The following is a 27,608-nucleotide window of genomic DNA, read 5'->3' as shown; positions in this document are numbered from 1 at the left end:
GGAGAGCATGACACTTGAAGACAGGAAATATTACAGACATGCTATTATGATTTCCTCTCTCTGCTTCTTAATAGACTCACCTTTCAATCCCATTGAAATGTTAGTGGAAGAAGCAGTTTGATGGGGAAGCTGTAGCAGTGAAGCAGGCTGGTTCTTTATCAAATGATGCTCAGTAGTGTCAGAACAATACATAATACTGCATGAGAAAAACTGTCCTGAACTCTGCAAACCTAGGCAAACATAAACCTTTAAAACTTAAACTTTCTGAGGGCAACAATGAGATTCTGATCTGTGCTTGACACTAGCACCGTGGGGTCTTAAACTATGAGTTAAGCTTTTTGATGTTCAGTTAAATAAAAAGAGCAGGTAGGACTTGGAAATGACTAATCAAGTTTCTAAAACATTGTTAAGTGTGTTTGGATATTAAACAAATAGCTCTAACTTTGGCTAAGGAGTATATTTTAAGCATTTCTACATTCACCATCTTTGAGCTTGTCCCAGCTGGGCATGTGGTGGTTAACCTCAGGGCAGCTTTTCCCTTCTCTCAAAAAGTTGGTTACAGGACAACATGGCCTGGCATGAGAAAAGAAGGCTCTTTCATGGTTAAGATTTTCCAGAAACAGTTGGTGTTGGTATAACTCCATCCCTGTTGAAGCCCAGGGTAAAATTCTGTTTGTCTGTAATGCCAGGTATGGTTGGCCAGCACTAGCTGCTTTTGACGTCTCATCCTACACGGCCAGCTCTAAAGAAGTTCTCTCATACTCACATACTGACTTTCCTCCAGAAAGAGCTGTTTCTTTTCTCCATGGATGCAACTGAACCACACGTGCCAAGTTGCTCACTATTCCGCCAGAACTGACTACTTCACTTCACATAAACCATAAAATGGCATTAATTACTTGGGGAGAATAAAATGTTCCCTTTCAGTGTGTACGTTCATTCATTTTTCTCTTGTATGCTGGTTTTGCCTGTTCATTTCATATAGGATTTTTCTTAGCCATATTTCAAAAAAGCGAATAGGAGGATTAAATCCTAAAACCAAAAAGATATCAGTTTCAGTTCTATCACATGTAGGTAAGCAGTTCATCTACTTTTGATATATGATCTTGAGCTGCCCACACACTATGACCCATTTAGAATGACAGTAGTAAAGTGTGAGGGACTTTGAAAGGTTTCTGTCCCAAGGACTATCAACATTTGTTACCGACACCTACTTCCATTTATTCCATCATAACATTTGAATTGTATTTTGTGTTTCAGTTCAGATAAACCTCAGAGCTCAGAGGGTAACAAAGCTGAGACCTAAGCAATACACGACCTCCAACTCACCAGATGAAACAAGAGCATTGCATTGTTTCCACAGGACAAGGACAAGAACTGAAATCTCCTATTCCAGATCTGACATCTGTTCCAATTTAGTAACAAACTAAACTCATTCTCCATCCCCCATACACATACTCGCACATACACACAATGGAACACTCAGTTTTAAGGACATTTGCCTCTGCATTTGGATCCATGTTGGGCTACTTCTAGTTTCCAAACACAACCATAAATCAGTCCAGTTTCACTAGAAAGAGCAGTGATTCACGGAGAGCCCCAGGCAAGGCTCTCTACCCAACTTCCCTAGCCCCAAATTTGGCTCTGCAGTAATACATTATATTTGTTTTCAGCAGTGGAATAATATCACAAGTGATCATAGGCTTGGCAGTCACAATTTATGAGATTGTTCCCCCTAGCCCTCCTACATCTGGCCCTTCACAGGGCTTATATCTATCTTCAGAAATCACATGAAAACCATGTCTTCTTCCACGTCTGCTTTGAATCCCCTCTGCTCAAAGCAGAAAATGAAATACGGTAGTAAGAGGGACAAGAAGAGCTATAAGGGACAGCAAAGTGGAGCCTCTGGTTTGGGGACACCAGAGACCACGAACCTGCCTAACTGCATAGACAGATTCAGTTCTTGCTACCTAGCTGTGGAGCAGTTTGGCCCAGCAACATCACAGAGCTGGGGTCAAAGAACCTTCCAGTTAGGCACACAGTCTCTCGGTCCGGGAGGTTCGGCAGGGAGTTGTAGTGGTCTCATAGTTAACTAACCTCAGGCCTTGACTCAACTGCTTTTGTGGTGATGCCACTTAAAGGAGTCCCCCTGCCTCTTTCTTGCCTCAGCTACCCCTTCTCACCTCAGAAAGTGCTCTTCTCTCTTCTCTTTATATTCAAATAGAATCCAAAAGTTGAGGAAATCAGAAAAACATTGCTGATGTGTTCTAAAGATTTCAAACTGCAAATTAGGTCACCCACAAACGCATTGCTGTTTTGCACCATGAGGGTAATATTCAACCTACCGCTTGGTGGTTTTTATGCCAAGCAGAAGCTGCAATGATAGCAAGCAGACCAGAATGCCTGAAATCAGCAGGTGAACCTCAGAAGCCTTTCATTTTCCCATGGTCTGTTTTCATACTTCATTTCACACACAAGTACAGGGCAATTTTGAGCCTCAGAAGTGAATGAATAGCACAAGTCAAAGCACTGTAAAAAATATTTACAGCCCCAAAGCATAACTACATTCATGTGTTAATCCAGTAAATATTTTTAAAGTCAAAGTAGCTTGAGATGCCGTTTTCCCCTGTATGTTTCATGCTTATGCAGCTTGTGCTCTTCTAACTTGAGAAAAATCCTAAGTTTTGTATTTGCAAAACACTGGCAGGGTGAGAGCCTTGGCATTAAAAGCTCCTATTTAACAAGGAATGAAGTGAAGCAATGTATTTCCTCAAAGTATTGACAATGATCCTGCTGTCCAGATGAGGAAAGACTCCAGCATCTTTACATAGCTTCTGCTGAGGATATCGCTTTTCTGGTAATCATTTACGTAAATGTCTAATAGCAGAGGGAAGTCACCATCTCATTTAATGCAACTTGCATATTACTCACTGAATGCAAACAGCTTTCGCCCCAGGCTCAATTCAAACCAGAGGTAGTTGTTAAATTATTTGCATTGATGGTCAGATACCACATTTGTGGGGGTAGAAGATAGAAATTATGCCAAGTCTTAAGTTTGTTCTTTGCAAGTTCAAGGCAATGGGTAGATCCAATCAAGGAACCTCTGCCTTCCCCTTAGGGACCCAATTACGGGGAGGCAAGAGGCTGGTAATGATTTGGGAAGTGATTTGTCCCATGTAACACACGAGTCATCTACAGCAGGGAACGAGTGGCAGAGCTGGCTCTGACTCCATCTGTCGTCCTCACCATAGCTCTGCTGCACAAGGTGCTTTTATTGCTATTGAGCCTACACCTCAGACCGTCTGTGCATGGTAGGTGGAGCCTCTCTCTAATAGTTTATTTTCACTTAGAGTACATTCCTGAGGTGAGGGTGAACAAAAGGTACAGATCACATCCTGTGACCACAGTGATATATAAGTCGTGCTTCTGGAACACGCATTCTTACTAAGGCTTCCTCTGATGCTGCCTGGAGCACAGCAGACATGCTATCTGGCTTTTCAAAATACCAGCCCTCTGCAAGGGCAAGCTCAGAACAAAGCCTGCTGCATCTGACTTCCAAAAGCAGTAGGGAATATGTGCAGAGGTGGAATATGCCCCTGCCTTATCACCATTATAATATTGCATGTCTAGTATTGACCACATTTTCTAAACATAAGCTCTCCTGGCCCAAGGACTTGGCTGTGTCATTTTAGATTCAGGCCTGAGCTACCAGGTCAAAAATGGGGTCACGAGGGGTGACTTTCAAAATGGAGAGTTTCTCATGACAACAGAAGAAACAAGTGCTGTCTCACACTATAATCTGAAACAAAACAGCAGCAGTTTTCCAGCAATTTTGTGAAAAATCTGTTGAAATTACTAGACTCCATCAGTCATGATGACAATCCCAGCACTTATGTTCTTTTTCCTGTTTTCTGTGCAATAAAGTGACCCAGAGATGTTTTTCCATTCATGAAACTCATAGGGAAATGTCAGGTTAAAGGCTTTAAAGAAGAACTTGCCTAAGAGTAACACTTCTTTACAATTATAATTATTTATAATTATTGTTAATACTATTGTATTATCAAAAGAAATAGCTCTACGGGTTTATGCAGCAGAAGTTGCAGGCCCTATGATTCATTGCACGCAGTTGCACAGCACTCTAGGGTAGGCTTAAAACGCACTTCTGTATTAATCCTGAATAGACATGTGAACCTGCACGTACAATTTCCTGGGGTGGCCTCAAGCAAATCATCTCACCTGCAGTGAGACTGATGAAAATTGTGCCATTAAGGTCTGACCCTGAGCTGGTGTAAAGTGGAGGAGAGCTATAGAAATTGCCATGCCACAGGCTTGTACTGAGAGCATCCCTGGCAGCCAGTAACAACTGGCAACACATCATCTTTGCTCTCTGCATGCACTGCACCAGAAAGGCACAGTACCTGTAAAGACATACATTTACACAGCAACAGTAAAACTAAATTTCTCCATTTAGATATCCCATTTGCATTGTCAATCACACTCATGGTCTTATCTCCAGGGAACTTCCAACTGCTTTATATTCTGATTAGAGCGCAAATTCCTACAACATGAAGCAAACACCTCTGGCCCCTGGAGCAGCTCAATTCCCAGAAACCTACATAGGAAAACCCACGGCACTCTAAAAGACCACATGACAGTACTGAATCTTTTCATTCTAAATCCACTTTTATTGCTGTTTCCAACAATCACAGGAATCACAATGTGAGTCAGAAAATGCAGGCACTAGAGATCAGCTAAGTGGCAAATACCTTTCACTTGTGAGTTGCAGATGAAGCACCCAGCTGCTGCCCTCAGCACTGGACTCTACCCTGAGCTCATAGGGACTCCAAAATCTGGTGCTAACCTCACTGCTTTAGTCATAAAACTGAAAAAGGTGCCAAATCAAGACTCTACAGCCTGCCCCTCTATCTTGACTTCCATAAAACACATTCTCCAGCAATGCTGCCATAAGCTCAACAGAGAGTATTGATGTCTCACAGCTGTTGGGTTCAATGGAGACTTAAACCCAGCAGAGCAACCCCCTCCACAAGCACATTTCTGCTTTCTGCCACTAATTGGGCATCAAAGACAAAGAGAAAACCCCAGTGTTGAGGCAATGGATAAGCTGCTAGGAAATTTCAAACTGCTCCCAGCATGATGGCCAGTGGAAACCATGACATAAAGTTCAGAAGGTCACTGCTTCAAAATCTTTTCCTAAACAGAGATTTTTGTTATGTTTTTTCTTTTGCAAGTATGCATCAACAGTCAGAGTACCAGAGAGAGACAGAAAACAGCAGATGTGTAAAAGAGATTCAAAATAAATTTTAAAGTACTTTTTGCCTGGGTGCTTCAGGCACAGGTTTTCAGCCTTTGGTATAACATACGCATCTGCAGAACTCTGCACTGATGGGCACAGAACTGGTATAAATGGCAGTCCATGTTCTGCACAGCTGATAACCCACTTGCACCAGAAGGTCAACGGAGCTGGACGGACCCTACAGTAGCATGTGTCAACCATTTAGAGGGTTCACTCTGAATCTGGAGGCTTTATTCTGCATGCTCACATTTTAAGACTTTGACTGAGGTATCCCTGGGCTGGTTCATATGTGACAAAGGGCAGAGTGTCTCCCATTCACTGAGCTCCAAAACACTAGCCACCTCCTGAAGGTATAAAAGGAATTTTATGCTTACTAAAAAATTCAGAGATTCAAAATTAAAGCCCTTGACCGCCTGAAGAAAAGAGATTACTTCCTTGCAATGTAACTCTGGTCTTCTTTTGATAGGAATGGTTGGACTCGATGATCCGGTGGGTCTCTTGCAACCTGGTTACTCTATGATTCTATGATTCTGTGTCTAACTGACTACAGCTGAGTATACCACCACACTGCTTGCAGGTTACCTATTTAGTGTCGTAATAACACAGAAAATATTACATTAAAGCAGGTCCTGTTCTTCTTCATTAGGACTGGATCACCTTTGTATTAAGCAAGGAAAAAAAATTCTAACAAAAAAAACCTCTGGGCTTTCTGCCAAAAGCTGTGTGGTCTGCTTTGACTAAGGTCCTCCAGGAGCTCTACACAAGCTAAGACAACAAATCTAAGATATTTTGCCTTGTGCAATTTGGATATAGACTTTATTTTTTTCAGAAGTAAAATAGAAACATGACACTGGTTTAGCCCCAGGTGTTTTCCTCTTCATGTTGTTTCACGGCAGCTTTCCATATTCAAAGGCTATCACACATGGAAACCCATCTCTTACAACAACCCACAATCATTAATGTCACTCTCCAGATCAAGCTCACCTAAGAATCTTGTGGAATCATGACAACAGTGAGCAGATTCAGAGATGATCCAAACAACCAGCATGGCTACACTGCTGAGAGAGCTGTCAGTCATTATGTCACTTCTAATCCCATTGGCTGTAAATACATAATCTGTTAACTGGCTGTGAAAGAGTTCTTGATGGACTGCCAAAATATTTGCCTATAATTCACTGTGTAGACCACGGTAGAGATCACTTCTCATGAGGTGATCAGCTGAAGATTCTCTAAAATGCAGGGCAAAACCATGCCACTGTTTCAAGAAAATCAGCTCTTAATGGAAACCTAGGAGGAGAGACCAACAGATCCTTTCTCCCTCATGCATACCACATGTGCACTTCCAATGTGGAATCCTCTGATAAAGAATGAAATTCCTTGTGGGTAGGAAACTACAAAGGGCAATGAAAATTGTATTATACTTTCTCACAGCTTTTCTCTAGTGTTTTCATAGAATCATAGAATCATAGAATAACCAGATGGAAGAGACCCACTGGATCATCGAGTCCAACCATTCCTATCAAACACTAAACCATGCCCCTTAGCACCTCGTCCACCCATGCCTTAAACACCTCCAGGGAAGGTGAATCAACCACCTCCCTGGGCAGCCTCTGCCAGTGCCCAATTACCCTTTCTGTGAAAATTTTTTTCCTAATGTCCAGCCTAAATCTCCCCTGGTGGAGCTTGAGGCCATTCCCTCTCATCCTGTCCCCTGTCACTTGGGAGAAGAGGCCAGCACCCTCCTCTCTACAACCTCCTTTCAGGTAGTTATAGAGAGCAATGAGGTCTCCCCTCAGCCTCCTCTTCTCCAGGCTAAACAACCCCAGCTCTCTCAGCGGTTCCGCATAAGGCCTGTTCTCCAGCCCCTTAAGGCCTGTTCTCCAGCCCCTTTGTTTTCTGCAACACAAATGTCAGAAGATTAATTTTTTTACCATCCACAGATGCAACAACAACCACAATTGCTTCCCAAGGAACATTCATTACACCAACACTGCAGGTTCCTCTCTGCTACCACAGCATTTTTCCACAGCATCTACTCAGAGATCCAGGCCTACTTACAGTAAGGGAGGAAAAAACCCATGCTATCTGCCACAAAGAGACAAAGGGAGACATCATATAACCATGGACCACAGTGCACTCTATGTTGCTAAGGGCAGAACTCTTTCTTCTCCATTTAAATTCATATCAAACTCATGACACTATTTCTGACTTTAAAATATTATCGGTGAAAGGAGAAACTGGTAAACAAGCCACAGAAATGTTTTCATACGCTGAACTACATGCCCGTGTCCTTATACAGGTGTAAAAAAACTCACACAAGGGTTTTCAGTGAAGCTCATCAGCAACTAATCACCCACAGCTGCCTACAGTTGCAAACAAAATGTTTGTCCCATCTCAGTCTGGCCCATTGTGCGTTAAGCACATTCAAGTGAGAAGGTGAGTGATCTGTTCGGGCTACTTCCATTTTTGGGACAAGACTTCGACCTCACTCATTTTTCTGGTTTGTTCCCACTATGCCTCCCTTTTCTGAGTGACTATCAAAGTTCTCAGAACAGTGGGAGGAAGATCTCCTCCTGGGCATCACAGGAGCTTAGGATGCGTCAGATAAATGCATCAAAGAGGAGATTATTCTTGAACACTAAAAATCCATTAGAAATACATATGACAGCCCCAATGCAGGGTGACACTAGCATCCTTCAGCTGGGGCTGCTAGACAAACAGCTCATATTTTACCCAGAGTGAAAAAATCACACGCACTGGTTCTCTGACACTCTTTAATCCTAACACAGCTGCAAGCTTCTTTCAGCAGAGAAACCTTCCGGGTGAATGTGACCTTTGGATAAATCCTTGCATGTTCTCTGTGGTGGTATTTATCGTTACAGTCAGGCTAATGATTCACTTCGTGAACAGCCCTGGGAAGGATCATTTTTTCCAGCAGCCCCACAGCCCTGTAAGTGTGTTCATCATTGTTACACCTGAATTGCAAAAGGGAAAAACAAAGGGTCAACCAAAAAACCAAGACATTCTTTCATACCTTCATTTGAACTACTACATAGATAGACAGCATTCATGTTTACAAGACATATAAGAGAACACTAAAAAATTCTAATGTTGAGACAACTGGTTTCTGGTAGACTCTGTGTGAAGTTCTTACTGTTTTCTGGAAACACTAGCTACCAGGGCACAAAGTGGTTTCCTGAGCTAAAAGGACAAGTAAGGCATCACTGCACTCACAGAACATTCCTGTTCAAAGCAGGCAATGGATGCTACAAGAGAGGACAAAACCAACACAAGCCTTGAAAACTAAAACATTTCTGTCTGCCAGCTTTCAGAAATACCATTAATCTTAAGACAAAGTTGGTTTTCTTGCAGCCGACAGTCAATATCACAAAAATCATTTCTGTTCCTGCTGCACATAAGCACAGCAATCCTCTCTTGGTCATTCCACACTCAGCTCATAACACAATCCTTTTGCTGCGCCACCAAGAAGCCTAAATTCAGTCTGAATGTGTAATTTGACAGGCTCCAAGTTGCCAAGGAAAGGAGGTGTCAAAAACTTCTGGCTAAAGTACTTCTCTGGGGCTAACTATTGAATGGGTTATTGGGCTACTTTGTGAAATACAATTCTGTCTAGAGCCCTGAGATTTGAACAAGCCCTGCTCTTGCCACTCAACAAAGGATGAATCAAAGAGTTGGTTCATGTAAAAATAGAAGGCTTCCTCACATCTGAATGGAAAGCAGTCTTAAGAATTTTATTAGTACCTTAAGCTTGAAAATGAAGGATGCTGCCAGTCTCAAACCAGCATCTGCAAGAGATTAATTTCATAGAGACTGTTAAAAAAATAGCAGTGTTCAGATCTGTAGCAATGTATATAATTCAGGCAGAAGTCAGAAGCAAAATTACATGTGCTGTATGTGTAGGAGTGATAGTCACGTAATATGTTGGTTTATGAGATCAGGCTCTGATCTCTGACTTTCCTGGCTCAAACTCTCTTCTCTTCAGGCACTTGATGTTTTTAAATGATAAAACTTGTAACACAAAAGCAAGAGCAGTCATAATCTGGAATGAGTGCCACTCTATTTTCTCGCTTCCCAGGAAGCAACAGCCCACGTTACAAAAGTCACCGGATTGTTTGCAGTTATTCAGGTTGATACCAACTGTGGACTTCAGCAAGCTGTGCTGTCATAGACCAAGATGGAAATATAACAGTGGGACACCATATAAAGCTCTTGTTGCTGCTGTTCAAATGGCACCCAGTCAACACACAATGCTCCCTCCCTTAGGCTACCAATCCAGCATTTTCATGCACTCTTCATAAGTCCAACAACTGTATGTCAAAGGGGCACATCCACAATTAAAAGGTTCTTCAAAGCAACACAGTAAAGCTAGTTTCTGTAAGGCATTGTAACAAATACTATAACTAACTTTGGAGTCATTCTGAAAGTGGAAGAAACCAGTTCCTGCCCTTGGAAAAGCTCGCTATTGGATGTCTACACCATGCAACCTTCTGTTTTCAGTCAACATCCAGACCTGGAAGGCCTTAGGGGAAAAATCAAGCTTAGTTTCCCCTCAGTCAATATTGGTTCTCAAGTCAATAAATCCTAATATTGACCACAACATAGAAACCATTAACTGTTTAATATATTTTTCTGGGTTGTAATTATAAACACTGAGGAAATTTGTCAACTCCTGACTTCCTAGTCATATGGAAAAGCTTTTAAACATTTTGCACAGATCACTGTCAATCAGGCACATCACAGTTATGGTACTAAAACATACTCCACAAATTCTCCAAGCATGTACAGAGAATTTTAACTCAGGCATAACTTTGAACACAGTGCCTGCATCTGCTGCGAGGATGGTGAACATAATAAAGAGCATCTTTTTCATGTTGCAAGAGTTATTTCCAGTGCCACAGTTAAATTTCCTCTGATCATATAAAACTGTAACTTCCATAGATAGGGAATGTTGACAAAAATTCCTGTGGTATTCCATAACTAAAAAGCTTTCCTGGCCAAATACTTTATCATTTGGAAAGAAACATGATCAGCATTGAGGAAAAAAAGAGAAATATGAGACAGGTGAAGGAAATACTGGGGGCTACAAGACAGTGTACAGTTTGCATGCAGCTGATAAAGAGAACCATACGGTGTGAATTCCTCACCTAAAAAACCAGATGGGACTCCTGGCCAGGGTTATCGCCTGGCTGCCCTGTAACACAGGCTAGGGCTACAGAATAGATCATGTCAAGTTAGGTAGCAGCATAGATGTCTTGGGAGAAAGCATGAGCTCATGAAAGAATACCCTGCCAGAGAAGTTTGTTCTCTCGCCAACTCTCTGCTGCCACGTTTTGTATTATCTCACCTGGCCACGCAGAGCACGCATTTCACAGGTGCCTGTTAACTGCTTTCTACATCTGCAGGGGTGAGTTACAGGAGAGCTGGGAGATGAACAAAATATTCCTTAATGTCTGTGTGCACTATTTCAATTTTGTGCTTGTGGGTACTTTTGAAATCATATATTTATTGCTAATGGCTGCAGTGAAGACCTGGGCCTTCTGTAAAGTGAGGAATCATGATGCAAATAGTAGGAACTACATATTTCATATGCTGACAAAAATCTGAGGGAATGTTAACAACCTTAATGGCAGATAAAACAGTCATTTTTTTTGTGGGATCTATGTAGTTCTCTGATTACAGAACAAACTTCAAACTCTTCAAGTGATATCGTGGTGATCCTTGTCTGCAAGTCACCTTTGCATTTAGAAACAAGTCCAAGAAATTTATTTAGGAAGAAATTTTTCACAATGAGGGTGGTGAGACACTGGAACAGGTTGCCCAGGGAAGTTGTGGATTCCCCCTCGCTGGAAGTGTTCAAAGCTAAGCTGTACAGGGCCTTGGGCAGCCTTGTCTAGTGGGAGGTGCCTCTGCCTATGGCAGGCAGTTTGGAATTAGACGATCTTTAAGGTCCCTTCCAACCCAAACCATTCTATGATTCCATGATTCCTCATGCCATGCAGTCTGTATTTTTTTGGGGAAAAAAAATTTCTATACTTAGAGCAAATCTTGAAATCAATTAAATTTTATGTCACCATTTGAAGACATCCAGAATATCTATGATCTATGTCATCACCTTGCCATGATGAAAAATACCCCTCCAGAGAGTATGGAATTTTTTTTTCATGAATGATGGACTGAGAAATAAATACAGTGGAGAAGAATCACATAGACAGATAGACGAGCTGCACGACAAGAATGGGCTTTCAAACCTCAGCCAAATCCTTGATATGTGAAATCAGAGTATGAGTTTTCTTGCATATTGACAACTCCTGCTCCAGAAAGCAAGTCTTTTATAGTCCATTCCTATTTCCATTACTAGGTTTTGATTGTTTTAAGGTTCTTTCTTGCCAAATACACATTGCTGCATGACATATTATGAGGTTGTCAGCTAACTGCGCCTTACAGGAGCAGAGAAGATTTAGAATCTTCTTTAAAAGACTAGCAACACATTCTTCTGAAAGTTTGAGAAGAATTTGTACTTTGACAAGAATAAGACAATATGCTTCTTGTGCATGTGAAATCTCTTAAATCCTATCAGAAGGACTTGAGCTTGAAGCCAGGAACCAGGCACTTTAACATTTTAATCCCAAATCTCCCCTTGGCTTTCTGCATAGCAAAGAACTCTTTCTTCATTTCAACAACTTTAAACTAGGGTGCAGTGAAAATTATATACTTACACTGCAATTTGAAAATGTAAAAGCTAAGAAGGAGCACGTAGGAAACTAACTTTGCAAACTTTTTCCATGCTGCCATGGTATCCACCATCCTCAATAGCCTCTTACTTCATGTACTCACAGACTACATAACCTTAAGGACTCACTCTTTGTAAACTACATATCTCACTTGAGAGCTGATGTACAAAAATCAGCTGTCTGAATACCTTAACACTTACGACAGCTTCCTCTGGACTGATCATAAGAGAAATGACTTGTTATTAATTTTCACATGCTGAATTTATTTTAGCTTTTATGTTTCAGGAATTTTATATAAACAGAATGTTAGTTGTAGGAGTACCCAGGAATGCGAGGAAACATATGGCTCTAACTCCCTTCAGTATCCCAGCACATTTCCCACCAATTTTAATTTCAGCTGGTTTAAGTGGGGGAGTCAGGGAGAGATTTAAATGCTCTCATCATCTGCATATCATAATGAAGAGAAGAAATCACAGCACCTTTTCTCATATATGCAGAGCCCTCCATTTGGGTGAAAATATAACCCTACTGTTCCCTTTGGGTGAGGACGGGACTCATGGTGTATTTTGGATCCAGTGGCATTTCAGCTGCTCCAGGACAGCATTGGTCTTGAGACCAGTCTCAACAGTTTAAACAGTAGGTGAACCTGACACACATACCCAGGCATTCAGCCTGTGCATACTTTACCCAAGACTATGTATTGTGATGGTAAATATTTTAGATGGATAAATAGATATTCCTGTATAGGCACAAGTACTCCCACCTTTTCTTGCTTTACACCCCACAAGCTTGCTCTTTCCTCTGGTGTTGTGACAATAATCCTCAGGTGCCACAATGTGCCATGGAGGTCATAAGTTTTACCTGTCATGCCCCAAGCCCTCATCAGCATTGGCCCTGCCTCATACAGTTTGTGTAGGGCCCATGTACGTGCAGTTAAATGAGGGCTGCACCTCCCCCTCACACTGCCGGTGCCTGGTACTTGATCTTTGTTGCTCTCAGTGCTCCACAGCCTGAGAAGCGAACATTTTGCAGGTTGAACAGCAGCAGTAAAGGTGTCCCAAAACAGCTTGTGCTGCGCTTGTTCGCAAGACTGTAAAAATCACCACTGATGTTGTATGCTGATTCTTTCATGTGCTGTGAAGACCAAAAGAAAAATGAGGCTTGAGTAATTAACAGAAGTTAATTGCTTTACACACTAGCACTCTGCACACTTGAGAGAACAAGTATGGAATATGGGACCTTCATATGCCTATCAATACAGCGAGCCCTTGTGGGGACAGATAGATGAACAGATTTGCCTTTACCCTGGATTGCAACTCAGTACCACAGACAGCTAGTAAAAAGCTGACATAATTCAAAGGACCTTGAAGATCTGGAAAACTAGGAACACCCCAGATTTTTTTGATGCCCTGCAAGATTTAGGAAACAACAGCAAAACTGAAGGAAAAAGTGTGAGCTATTAAAAACATCCAGAAGAAAGCTTTCAGTTAAATATAAACTACCAAAAGTCTCTAGAATGGACTCCTCACACGCAGCAAGTCAGCTCCAAATGACAGTGAGAGCAAGCTCGATAAGCTGCTCAGAGCTGTCAAAACCTTCCTAAAGCGAACTTTCTACAGAAAAGTTTTTTGTTCTGGTCACAGCTCATGTCCTGCTTTGTCAGGTTATCCTGCCAGAAGCATAAATGAACTCATAAGAATAACAGAAGGATTAAGTTAGGCTTATTTTTAAAACATTTCCCACAAATTCGTCTAATTTGCCTGCTTATAAACACCCTCGTTCATCTTTGCTGTGTGTCTAATTAGGCAGGATATACTGCAGGTGGCTTAAAATAGGAGCTGAAATATAGTAGCTTTGCAGTTATGCATGTTAAAGGAAAGGTAATTAAAATTTCATGCTATGAGATGTAAACTGATCATCTCAGGGGCCTGAAAGGGATTTCTCCACCATATGATATGACACCATGATATTTCTCCACCATATATGATATGACACAGTTGGCCAACTACATTATGGGTGGGTTTCCTCTTCCTTGCAACAGTTATTAGCCTCTGCTCAAGGCAGAATATGAGATCCGATACGTTGGCTTCTTGAATTATTTATTCACAGAAATAGACATATTGCCATCAGCTAAGCATCTCTGGATTTTATTTAAAATCAATACTACAATAAAGCTTGAAGCATAAAAAGCTAAAATTAAATTAAAACAAACTAGCAAAGAAAGCCTGGCTGTGAACATGTCTTAGAGGTTAGTTAAAATGAGACTAAACAGAGGTCTTGGATTTTGTAGCAGCTGTAGTTAAAATTCTGTGGTACCTGACAGAGACACAGGGTGGCTTACTCTGATGATGCTGACAACTTCTCTGAATTGCGTCTTTCCAAAATTTGGACTATATTTTCACAGCTAAAAAGAATACTTCAGTGTAGCAAGTATTTTTGCTTTGGGAATGGATCAAGTTGCACCAAATGGCAGGTGGAGCCTTTTAAAAGATTTCCACAAGGGAGGATATCTCTCTGCTTTTCCACCAGTTCCTCCCTACACCTGGTCTTCTCTTGATTTTTAAAAATCAAGCATTATATTATATTACCAAAACATCAAGAGTGTTTTCCAGAATGTGAAAGGGCCTTTTCCAAAAAATTTTATTAGTTTATGCAACAGGGATGTGCATGTCTTTTGCCATGATAGTCCTACAACACACTCGTGCTTACTGTGAAATAGTGGCACTTTTTAGACTGCAGCTTTAATAAGGATATTTGAGATGAGGAACTCTATATCAAAGTAGTTATACCTAAGGCATGTTTAAAAGCTCATCAGACAAGCTTTGAAAAATGTGAGGTACAGCAGAGCTAGCATTGCAGGCCTTTTTCTACAAATTTCTTACAGTCAAGAAGAATGAACCATGGGTGAACTTAAGTTAGTGAAACACAGAAAGGATCTCTGTTACTTGCAGCCAGACAAATGATGTCTTCTGCCTTGGAAAGCCACCCCTTAGATTGCCCCTAGGAACAAACATGCAGGCAGAAAGGATCTGGGAGCCTCAATCTGAATGCATTTCATTTTGTCTACCCCAGTAAAGAACGGACCTGCTGTCTCTGAACCAGCTGAAGCTTTCTTATATCAACTGTGGTAGAGCAAATGGTCAGAAGGCTAACCAAGAATTACTAACCGATGCAACAGATTAGTGCAAGAAACCTGCGTGGGGCAAGAACATCAAAATGATGAAAACCTGTCACCTATATACAGGAAAATTCCCATTGACTTAAATGAATCAGGATTTTATCCCATGGTTCCAAGGAATTGTAGAAAACAAACAAAACCATCCTACCAAACCTCCACTGCAGGTAATACAGGAACAAAAAGTTCTGATAATGCAGTCTATATTGACAAATAAGAAATGTGTTTATTGTATCGTGCTTTTCTGTCAGACGTCTGCCTCTCTCCTCCCTTCCCCACAGTGCTGCCATCCTTCAGGGTCATGTTTACCTCAGTCAAACTGACCTTAGATTTTCACACAGAGAGTCTCACATCTGTCAGACACTAGGTAATGAGGAAGACAGTATTTGGTTATGAAACACCTGACCTGAATTTCATTGAGCCAGGTAGTAAACCAGAAAGATATTAAGTTTTACTAGGCAGAAGCAAGCTTTTGTACTAAGTCTCTATATACCTGCATGCATGCTAATCACAAATTGAGTTTACTGCAAAAGTGAGAAAAGAAGCCTCATATTACACTGCAACCAGTAGGAAATAACATCTCATTTAGTGTAAAAGGACAGCATCAAGTAGGGTTGTGATCATGTAATTAGATAAGAACAAATAAACACGTTCCAGACATGCCATCCTTTGAAGGAAAAGAAACTGCCCTGGGTTTTAATCACAAAGTAGTACGCTGCTTATCTGGTTTCCCTATTAAAAAAAATCTCTTTGTTGAAAAAAAATCATAAAGTTTCCATATAGGGAAGTACAAAGCAGGTCATCAGGGAAACGTGCGCTTCTCAGCTGGAAGCAAACCGTGGATGGTCCCAGGTGAATGGTGTCTATCCAACACCACGACCTTGTCAGATTTTGGAGACCTCTCCACCCTTAACCCCCACCACTCCCAACACCTCAACAGGAAAGGAGACATCTGTGAGTCCTCTGGCACTGCTTCAATATTTTACAGCTGTAATAACCACTGATACAAAGAGAAGAATGTTTTCTAGCCTCAAATTCCTGAGGTACTTTGCTAAATAGACACAAGTGGATGGGGCTTGGTTACGTGAAAAACACCCCACCAAAGGCAGGGGTGTGGGGGAAATATGAAGAGGAACAATGATCTGCAGACAATTGAGCTCAGCTTGGCTTCAGATTTATCTTTTCTGACCATTCAACCTATTTGTCCAAATCCAAATTTCTAATCCTTAAATCTAAACAGTACTTTTCTGGCAGCTTGCACTCACTTTTGGATACATAAGATGAAAAATATGTCAAGGAGGAGACTTAATACAGTGTTGACCTATAGACTTTTATATATTTTTGTGTGTGTGTATATATATATATATATTTATACATGGGGGGGAGGGGGAGGAGTCAGCACTTCTTAACATCAGCATATAGGTAATAAAGTTTGATGTTTGTTGCTAGAAATCCCGAAGTGCATCAGACACCACAAAGTCTGTTTTCTCCCATTTGTTAGCACTGTCAGTTACCAGCACTGTAAGTCACAGTCTCTGTTGCCTAAATCTCAGTGAGTTCACCATGGGTTTACATAAGATGTGCAGGCTGACACTTAGAAGTGGTTTAGGGAATAATGTCAATTCATTTAGAGGCATAAAATAAAGGCAGCAGGCGACCTGACCAGATATGTATAGAGAACATGTTCCCAAGGACCAGTGTTCTTGCAAGGTTTGAAAACACCAGCTCTCCCAGTGCCTACACATTTTGGCTTAGTCTTTTCCACATTTCTCCAATGCAGATCTGCAAAGGATCACCTTGTGTAAATAGAATTATATAAAGCAGAGTATTTCTCTACAGAAAGCCTGAATTATTAAGCACTTAACAATGCAAGCCACTAAAGCTTCAGTGGTAACTTCAAATGGATGGGAGACTCAAAGATGCTGAACAGAGCAGACTGGGAAATGGAGCGTCTAGGCCATCGGAAACTTAAGTCCTGGTGTATATTTGCTTAAAAAAAAAATAATTATTATTTCAAGTATTTTAAATTCCTTTCTAACCAAAAGCCCCCTGGGTTGTACAGCTGCTCAGTGACAATTTGCCCAAGAAGCTGAGTAAATTGTTTCATCCTGAGCTCCTCTTTTCTGTGGTTACACTGTTGGTTACATTAGTACTCAGCCTCAGGGCCAGCTTTGCACAGGCAGTCTGACAGGTACAGGAACATCCATCCCTACTTTAGCACAAGGGCAAGTGGGAGCAACAGACCCTGTTGTGTGCCGGGTCTGTGAGGGAACCAGCCACAGCTTCATGCATCAGTCCTTTTTTTTGAAGCCAACACCGCTAGCCTATCTTGAAGTGAGGAACAGGCCAGCTCTGCTTTGGGGTGGGTGGAAAGACACATGTGGAAGCTTGTGCAGAGGCAGGGAAAGAAGTCACCCTGGTAAGCAGTCAGAGCTGGAGCTGCCCTTCGGTTACACCACAGATGGAGCAGCCCAGCCTCAGCTGGAGCACTGCTGGCGACTACTGTGCCCACATGCGGAGCCAGGACCAGAAAACCTCATGGGGAGAATTTTGCAATACGCACCCTTGGCAGCACACAGAGGGCTCCAGAGATGCCAATACCACTCACTCCTTTAATATTTGAAACAGGCTTTTCTGAAGTCATTTTTCAGCCTACATTTCTTTTGCACTGTCCTGCTGAGTGAACAGAAGGGCATAACCACATGAATTTTACAGCTGTAGGACATCATTGTTAACAGGGGAAAAAAAACCTTCAAACCTTCTGCTTCAAAGCCACAAACCCTTGGTTCCCATCTTCTAAATAGAGCTCATAATTAACTTAGCAATGCTACAGCTCACATGCTCTCTGCAGCCATTCACGGCATATCTGTCAAACTTAATAACAGGGAGCTGACAGATTACACAACATTGCAATTTATGCTCTAACTCTAAACAATAATATTTTCTCTAGTTAAGTTGAAAAGTTTTAGGAAAACTGCAAGACTGCAGCAGTTAACTGCATGAAGAAATAGAAATGTATTAACTGATTAACCAAGAGCTAAGATGAAGTAATGTGAACGCAGTCACAAGGAACATTTAAGACAAGAACTGTAGTAGATTTGAAATTCCTGAATGTATTTGATTAACAGAATCAAACAAATGAGACTATTACCACGTTAATTACTTCTTGCCATAAAATACTGCCTATGATTAAATTCAAGTGTTTGAGGAAATAACATACCTCTTCGTACAATTACAAAAGAGAAAAAAAGGAACAAATTATTTGGTATGCTGTTGTCTGTTAGAAATGCAACAACAATAATAATAATAATAGCAACAATAAGAAAAGTATATAGTAATAATAGGAAGAAAAACAATGATAGAAAGACTTGTCACAAGAGTTAGAAGCACAAATTTTCCCATCTCAAATCGGGAAATCTACTGCATGGTAAAAGCAAGATATTGAATATTTTTCCAAAGTTATGACAGTAGTGAAGTCTTGACAAATGTCTAATTAGTCATTTATGAATTCAGCTGCTACATAGATGTATGTGGGTGATCTACTGATATCATGTTGTTGTTACATTTCAAACCTGTTTGTGATAACAAACTATTAAAAAAAACCTTCTAGAAAGAAACAGATGCTAATGAGGACAGTGTTACTACGAATACTAGTCCTGTGCCCTTTGTTACAGTACCTCGGGCAGCTGAACTTGTCCCTGTATTGAGCAGCATTGCTGTGCCTCTCTCACTGTGGTCCCTATACCCTTGTTTGATGCTGCCTGCTCCTGTGTCTCCCAAGGAAGCTTACTGAGAGGCATCAGCCATGGCCAAGCAAAGCAGGCATGAGGGCACACTGGGTACCTGACCTCCATGCCACATTGCTCTCTGGCCTCACCAGGGCTGCGAGTCACCTCCAGACCCTTGGATTCAGTCATGCTCCAGCATAACTGTTGAAGATACACAATGAGATTAGCCATAGGGGAGGTCTTGGTGAGCACACAGAGTCATCTTGTCCTTCCTCGAGTCCCTTAAGCTCCCAAAATCCTTGACCATGACCTTAAATAGGAATATAGCATTTCTTGATAACATGATAAGAGTTTTTTTCTGTTAACAGCAGCATGAGAAATTAAGATAGTATCACCTATTTTTAGTGCTGCTCATACTCAAGAGCAGCTTCAGGAATCTCAGTGCAAGCTTTATTGCATACATAGTCAAAGTATACCCTTTAATAACATGCTATCAAGTAACCTTGGTAAATTTTCTCTTTTCTGGTAAGGATTAATCCAGGACTCTTAACCATATTAAAATATAGACTCACAGAATCACCAGGTTGGAAGAGACCCACCAGATCATCGAGTCCAACCATTCCTATCAAATACTTAACCATGCCCCTCAGCACCTCGTCCACCCATGCCTTAAACACCTCCAGGGAAGGTGACTCAACCACCTCCCTTAGGCAGCTTCTGCCAGTGCCCAATGACCCCTTCTGTGAAAATTTTTTTCCTAATGTCCAGCCTAAACCTCCCCTGGTGGAGCTTGAGGCCATTCCCTCTTGTCCTGTTCCCTGTCACTTGGGAGAAGAGGCCAGCTCCCTCCTCTCCACGACCTCCTTTCAGGTAATTGAAGAGAGCAATAAGGCCTCCCCACTCCCCTTTCCAAAACAGACAAGTGGTAACGGTGATAACTGTCACTGTTAATCTCTTCTTCACCAAGACTTTACCAAAATCTCCTGGAAATTCTCATCTCCCTGCTTAATGAACTTGCTTCCATAAAGTTCAACCATAAGGCTTATTTTTAGAGTATTATTCATGAGCACTGAAAAACTAGCAAAGTATTAAATACAAACAAAAAAATAATAATCCAAAACTAAACAAAACAAACCACAATTAAAAGCCCATGAAATGTGTCTAGTTACAAAACAAAGAATTAACAGAGTGGTATAAAATCAGACGCTAAAATTGCTAGTTTGCAGTCTGGCCTATTTTAAAATTCTTTATTTTTGGCACTTATGTTTTGCTTTCTTCTACCATGCTCTTTGCAGAGCAACACAAGTCACCAAAGTCACAACATCAAAAGGGCAAGGCACACAACCATTACTCTTAAGGTGTCATAGATTTATCAAGATCAAGCTCAGGTGTTAGCGGTTTTTCACTCCATAACCATGCAGCTAGATCTTTAGTCTTTTAAACATTAACCATATCCTTTTCACCTAACAATGATGACAATCTTGCTGCATGTTCTTTGGACAGCTAACAAAAGGAGAAACTACAGCTGTAAGAAGAATGAGACTTAAAATTAATTTGAGACCTCCTCACAGAAATATCCTCAGTAACACAATGTCAGACAAATGTTTGCAATGCATTGTTCTCTGCCTTTTTTGGTATGCGGAGAAAACACACCCTAATTTGTAATGTTCCTGCTGAGTTTATTTCTGTTTCTGAGAATTCTTATTAACAGCAGGTCAGCACAAGAGCAGCATAAAGAAAATGAGGCAATGTTGATAACATAGGCAAGAATGACCAAGAAAGGTTAAGTCTTGAGAATGCAGTATTTTGAATGGGAAAATTCCATAATACGTAATACTGGAGAGTAAAAACTGAGAAGCTATTCAATTCAAAGAGGAGATGAATAGAAAAACGAAAGAGCCTGACTCTACAATTCTGCCTCTTCACTTGTCTTATTGCTAGGAGCTTGTTCCTAGTCAGAAAAGCAGAATTAGAAAAAAATTAGTTAAGCCTAGCCTGAAATTAGAAAACACTGACTAAATATGCTTTTCTAAAAGACCTCAGTAAAAAGCTGTAAATGCTAATTTAATTTTCTTCTAACAGTAATTTCAATTTTCTGCACTACATCACTAATTATGCATTTTTTGAAAAAAAATTAATGAAAAATGCAAATCTCTTAAATATTCATATTTATACTTATACAGACACATACAGATGCATTTGTATATGCAAAGATTTATGCTAGAAGACTGTTCCCAGAACAGTCTTGAATGTGTGTCCTATAGTTATTACTTTCTGGAGGGAATTGCCCATTGTGAAAAATGGCCATGTTCATTGAAAAAATTGCTTGCCATGACTTTGTCAGTAACAAGAAATAGCATTCTATTAATCACCAAGATTTAATTTTAATTTATATCTTATCCTTGATTCCTCTACTGGGAGCTGAGCATTCTAACAACTGGCCCTATCTAAATGGAAACAAACAAACAGCTACTTCTGACAGAATATGATAGCCATTTCAATGTAAAGTTTCCTCAGGGAAAAATAGACTTTTCTACAAAAGGACATAATCAAATTAAACACTGGTCCGATTTCATTGTCTTTCCAGGACAAACAGAAGACATCATTTTAAAGAAACAGAAATGCTTGATGGTAATTCTTGTGTGCAAGCATGTAGAGATTTTTTTTCTGGCTGCTGTAGCCAAAATATAAATCATTTTCCACTGTGGTGTCAGGAAGTGTATTGCACTAAATTAATCATGAGCTACTTTAAAAAAGGCACCAGAAATTCACTGCAAAATGAAACAAATCTCTCTGTGCCTGTTTTCCATTTGCATTGTCATCACTTACCTTTAGAAGACGATGGAAGTAAGATGGGAATGTTGCTGAAATGCATTCAACAGACCCTGTTTGTGTGTTAGCATCTCTAGTGCTCTCTGCTGTGCCTCCAGCCATTGGAAAAAAAGAACGTATTATAACCTGCACACAATATAATCTTCATTCTTTGCCAGACTCCTAGCACAGGGATACACTATAGCAAACTAAATGCAGAAGCACATAGACTACAATCCAAGCTGTGTGTTGTCTTCTAGCTTTTCCCAGTCCCAGATGTAGTCTGCTAGGGTAGATAAAAGTCTTTCTGTCTCATTATAAAAGAAGAGGAAAGGCAATTCATAAGGGAAATGGAGTCATTTTAGAAAGCTTTTCCTAATAAGCCCAATAGTTCAGCAGATGTGTGCAAATGGGGAAAGCTGGGAAGGCAGAGATCAGGCAGCTCCATCCGCCATCATACAACTGTGACTCGGTTTGCTTTTATCTTTTATGTTAAGCAATCAAAAGAAAAGCCAGTTTTATTTACTGAGTAAGGGGCAAATAAACTCATGCCAATTAAAGAACAGAAGTGATGTATCTGTGGTTTAGACTAGAAACATTTTAAAGATAAAAAATCTGAAATAATTCACTCAGGCATTGCTTCCAAATCCTTGTGTGTCTTCCTTTGCCCCCAGGGCAGGATGGGCACACACTGAACTTTTTGTTAACTCTGTCCTTTCATATTGTCAACCCACAAACTACGCCATCAATTAATATCCTTGCTTTAATAAAGTCATTTTCAAATGCTTCTGGGAAGATACATTTCTCTGGACCACAAGCAATACCAATTAAAGTCGGCCTCAACTTTACAGATGACTTGGAAATCAGAAATAGCTTACCAAAATGTTTTGAAATCTCTTCCCCCTCTCATAGGATACTTTTTCTCTAGGTGATCACAAGCCTGCCTGCCATTCTCACTGTTGGCTGCTGGAGTCTTTATTAGCTCAGAACCCTCATCTTCTAACTCCTGACTTGGAAAAGCTCATCATAATGTAACTCCAAGTCTGTAGAGTAATTCTTAGCAAAAGCAGCTCAAAACATGTGCTCAAAGGCTACTGAAATTGGGTCAACTGTGTAGGTTTTCTCCTCACACAGTAACTTATTAGGGCCCTCTGCAGCAAGCCACACTTACCTGTAAAATGTGGTATAATCCACTGTTGAATGACAGCTCTGAAACTCCCATGCTTTGAGTTTCTGGCATTCCCGGTGAGCTCGGAGTTTCACCCTGACCGTCCCATGACAGAGCTCGGGCACAGGTTTTCTCTGTGGGCGGCTGCAGAACTCGTTAGACTCCACACGCCAGGATTCAGCAAAGTCATCCACATCAAACTTAAAATTCCCATCTCCTCCAATCATGTCATCTCGCTTGTGCCCATTGTAATTGCCACACAGACCACAGAGTTTGCTTTTCAGATGAGGTGCAGCCATGACTTCCACAAAGCTGTCTCCATCCCATGAGATTTCCAAGCCTAATAAAGAGATGAGACAAAAGCATGCACACAAAAAAAAAAAAAAAAAAAAGAAAAAAAAACAAAGAAAGAGAAGAAATTGAGGATAACAAACTGTGCCTTATGTTTGTGATACGGTGTTCTTGGGAACCTAAACAATGCCATTAGCTTCCTCCTGCCAATGCTGTTAGATTTCTATATCCTTCCCGGTAAGTGCCTCTGGCAAGTATAGTGTTTCTTAAATCAGAGTCAATTACAATACACTCATGCCTGCCCCTGTTTATTTTTGTTCCTCCTTACTAATGAATGGCGTTAACTTAAAAAATCTGGAGTCAGGGCAGATCTATTCTCAACGTTGAAAGAGGGCTCTCACAAAATTCTGCAAATTTAATTTGCTAGGGCAAACTTCTAGCTGATTTTGCAGGGGGCCCAGAATTTTAGCCATTGCCACTCATTGCACAGGTCATGGGCATGCAAGGTGTCTATGCCTCATGACCTTCCACCAGTGACCACCTTATGGAAAACATCCTTTTCTTGCCTGCAAAGCTGATATTGATCACTTACTTGGATTAATACACTGTTTCAATATAAGCACCTCTTATATGTGGGTAAAAAGAGGTAAAAGATGACCACAAACATATACCAGATGGGTAGAACTGTTGCAAGAAGGCATGCTGAACTGCATTCAAACTGTTCATTCAAAAGGTGTTAATTACCAGCTTTTTGAAGTTGTCTTCATAAGTCAGCAACACTGAGGAATGACTGTAAACATCTAACTTTCATGTAGTGTTTGGGATGTAAGTACTCTGCTTCAATCTGTTTTACAATAAGGTTTTGCACATCTAGCATGTCATAATCAAAGTAGCATTCTGCGGGTGAAATCTGTCTGTAGCCATCTAAAAGCTAGGTGTTTAGCTCTAGTCAACTGTCTGTGCCCTCTCTTTGAGGGAAAGAAATATGCAAATCTGGGTCACAAAATGGGTGTCTAATGCGAAGAGAATAAACTGCCTTCTGAATGCCCTTCTGTTTCCAGTGATACTCTAGAGGGTCCAGAGATCAGGTGGAGACTAAATTTCTAGTTTTTACTTATGTGATTATAAATTAAATTAATTCCATCTTTTGAGAAATAAATATTTCATAAGGGAAAGTAATTTTGCTATCATATGGAATAAAAACACAAAGAATCACTGCTGCTTAACTTCTACACCAAAATGCCCTTCCTTTAAATTATTTCCAATGTCTAATGAGCACTACGACTTCACATCTCTGCAGGAACCCTGCATCTGAGGACCACAAATAATTTGCTGATGTTCATTTATTCGCATAAAGTGCCTATGTGAAGCAGTTACTTAAGGATAAACACAGGGACCTGATTTTAAACAGGATAGTCCAGCTTCTATCCTCTTCTCCCTGCCTGGCCAAGATTACCAAACAGCGCCATTCCACAGTGCAGCACCAGCTTTCTACATTTGCTGTGTGGGATAGATTAGCAACACCCTTTCCTCTTGTAAATCAGTGCTTGTCACTATGCGACCCATATCCTGCCTTATCCTCATGCAAGTAATTAACATACCAGTGACTCAGTTCAAAGCTGAACTTCTTTTAGCAACACATCCCATTGTTTCCTATGACAATTCCTACCCATGCTACACAGAAACAGAGTAAGGCTCAAACAGCAATTCTGGCTATAGATGGGGTGTTTTGCCCTTGGTACATACTGTCCTGTCACTTGTGTGATTTACACCTTGTTACCAAGAGTTTGGGAAATTATTTACCCAGCAAGTTTGTGCAGACAATTCTGTATCACTGGTCAGTACAGTCTACTGCATCATGTTTTCTTGTTACTATAGGTTAGCAATGAAAGCACAAATATGTCCTGATCTGACAATGCCTGAAAGCAGTTTCAAATTATCTAATAAACCCAGCAAGGATAGGGTCACTGTGTCCTTCTCTAAAGGCAGTTTGCACCCAGACAACTGAGAAATTGGGTAAGACTTCAATTGTTAGTGACGCCAGCACAGTGGCAAGGAGGAAAACTGCCTTTTAGGCAGCTTTATACATTATCCTTGCCGGACAAATTCAAACTCCAGCTGTCTTTGTTTCTGACAATGCTGAATAAAACAAAACACAGCTTGATTTGCAGACACCAGATTAACATTGCCATGCTGACATCTAGAAAAACCTCACCATTAATTTATAAACTAAGATTTCTTCAGACTTGAGAATCCTATAAACTTGCTCAAAGCTTGAAACATAAAGATCCAAATTCTCAGAGAGCTCTCTTCAGAAAATAACTACAGTTTTTAACACAATGTTCTACTGCTTCCCCAAACAAGTACCCTCAGAAGCTGCTGACATTAAGCAGAATCACAGAAGATGGTTCCATCTTAATTCTCCTTTTACAACTTTGTTTTTCTCAAGCAAAGACTTACCGATTTTCAGTGAAAAAAACCCTCACGTTCACTATGAAAGGTAAACTCTAAAATTATCCTGAATATTTGTGTGTCCTCTGTGAATGTCGAGTTAAGCTACACATTCCATGTACCTCTGTGCACCCTAGATATGCAGACAAGAATAACATGAAATTATGACTTTTTGCCTCAGTATATAAAAATGCAGATTTTTTTAATCTTGAGAAACCTGCTTTGATTACTGGATTTGATTCATGAGACTCACAGTTTAAGTACCACAAAAGGATGGATTTTCCTCTAACTGGGTATTGTTTACTTACCCCATATTCTGCTGTAATTGCTCAGATGGAAGGGTAATTTCTAGCTTTGATGAACAGCCTAAAGGTTTCTGCCCATAATGGAGTTATTCCATTTTGGGGTAAAGAGGAAGGGTATTTACTCCTACACGCATGACAATTCTGTTGGAGCCTGATTGCACTGCGCAGTGTGTGCTTTTTTGTTTGTTCACAAGCAGAAAATTCAGCTGGTTTCTGTAAACCAACAAGGGCTGTGACAGATGGGATTATGCTACAGAGCAATGTTTGAAATGGTCTCCTTGGCGGACAGAAATTGTTTGAAAGAATTTCTTTGTGCCTATACCTCTCTTCCTTCCCTCCCAAAATGGATGAGTTTCCTATTCACTTGGACAATGATCAGAATCCAAGAGATGTCAAGTCAAAAGATGCAGCATCTGTCCCATCTGGGGATATGGAGAAAAGGAATATTCTCTGAGGTACATTTTAGGGTTTTCCAATTTTCCGCTTCCTTTGAAGGATGCTAAAATAACTTTTTGCTTGATTTCTTAAGTTGGCATATGATATGCTCTATTGCATTTTTAAAAAAACCTAATCCTTCTGGATTTATGCACATCACACACTGAATTCCCCATGCTAGGAACTCACATCAATTGTTCTGCATGATATTTCATGGTAAAGGCATCCTCAGGAACTGGCAGGCAACTCTTCCCTGAAGATCTAGTGCCAAAGTACTACAGAAAACACCAGCAAAGTGACTTTGTGCAAAAGATCAGCACAAAAAGAACCACAAAAAAATGTGTCTGCACAAGACAGACAAACAACAGCCCTCTGCTCTATCATCTCTTTAACACACAAATTTTAGATGAGGACTCAACACCATCCCAACTACACCCATGATGAAGTACCTGCAAGTGCAGGGTGCCAGAACTGCTGCTGCATGGCATCCCGGGCTACAGCTGGTGAGGAATTAAGCAGCAAAACAGGTTTTCACTGGAAAATGCCAATTCATCAGAACCTAAATGCTTCAGGGAGACATATTGGATTCACTGAACTTCCAAGACAGCACAGGCAAGACTCCAAGCTGGTTTCCTGCCAGCTCGCCTGGTGGGCTGCCTGGAAGCCTAGACTCTCAGGGTGTGCAACTCCAGGGCAGCCTTGCCATGCAGATTGCCCTGTATCCAGTGACCACAAGGCTTCCTGAAGCTTTGGGCTCCCCTGCTTTATCCAGGGCTCAGCTCCCAGCTCTGTCCCAGCTCAGCTCCCAGGAAAATCAAAAGTCGTGGGAATGCTGGCTGAGCTGTAAGCCCCAGACCCTACACTTCCCAACCCAGTTCTACTTTGAATTTTGCTTCTAGTATAGCGGTTTCACTTATTTTTCATTACTTCCTCATTCCTCCTCTTTTTTTTCACCCTACACTGGGAAAGCACATATTTTTAAAAAGATCTATGTTTCATTCTGAAACAGAGAAAATTGTCCATTTTTTCCCCCCTGGCACTCAGAATTTCCTGTGGAACAAGAAGTCTGTCTTTAAACCAGTTCTACTCAGCACATTCCTGCTCTCTACAGCCTCTCTGCTTCTTGTCCTCTCCCAGCGAAATGGAGCTGTGCTATTCTGTGGCTTTCCAGGCCTTAC

At 40.8% G+C, this 27,608-nt stretch overlaps 1 protein-coding gene across 1 annotated transcript in view; it reads right to left on the bottom strand.

Annotated features, from left to right (window-relative positions):
- BMPER (BMP binding endothelial regulator) overlaps nt 1–27,608 on the bottom strand; it is a 152,049-nt gene that overhangs the window by 23,242 nt on the left and 101,199 nt on the right. Inside the window, exon 13 of the mRNA XM_069859833.1 lies at nt 22,952–23,288. Coding sequence (XP_069715934.1) covers nt 22,952–23,288 — 337 coding nt within the window. The remainder of the gene's footprint in view (nt 1–22,951; nt 23,289–27,608) is intronic.

This window comes from Phaenicophaeus curvirostris, chromosome 6 (assembly GCF_032191515.1).
Source record: "Phaenicophaeus curvirostris isolate KB17595 chromosome 6, BPBGC_Pcur_1.0, whole genome shotgun sequence".
NCBI lineage: Eukaryota > Metazoa > Chordata > Aves > Cuculiformes > Cuculidae > Phaenicophaeus > Phaenicophaeus curvirostris.
Note: the sequence above shows the minus strand (reverse complement) of the source record. Positions and strands in the feature narration are given on the sequence as shown.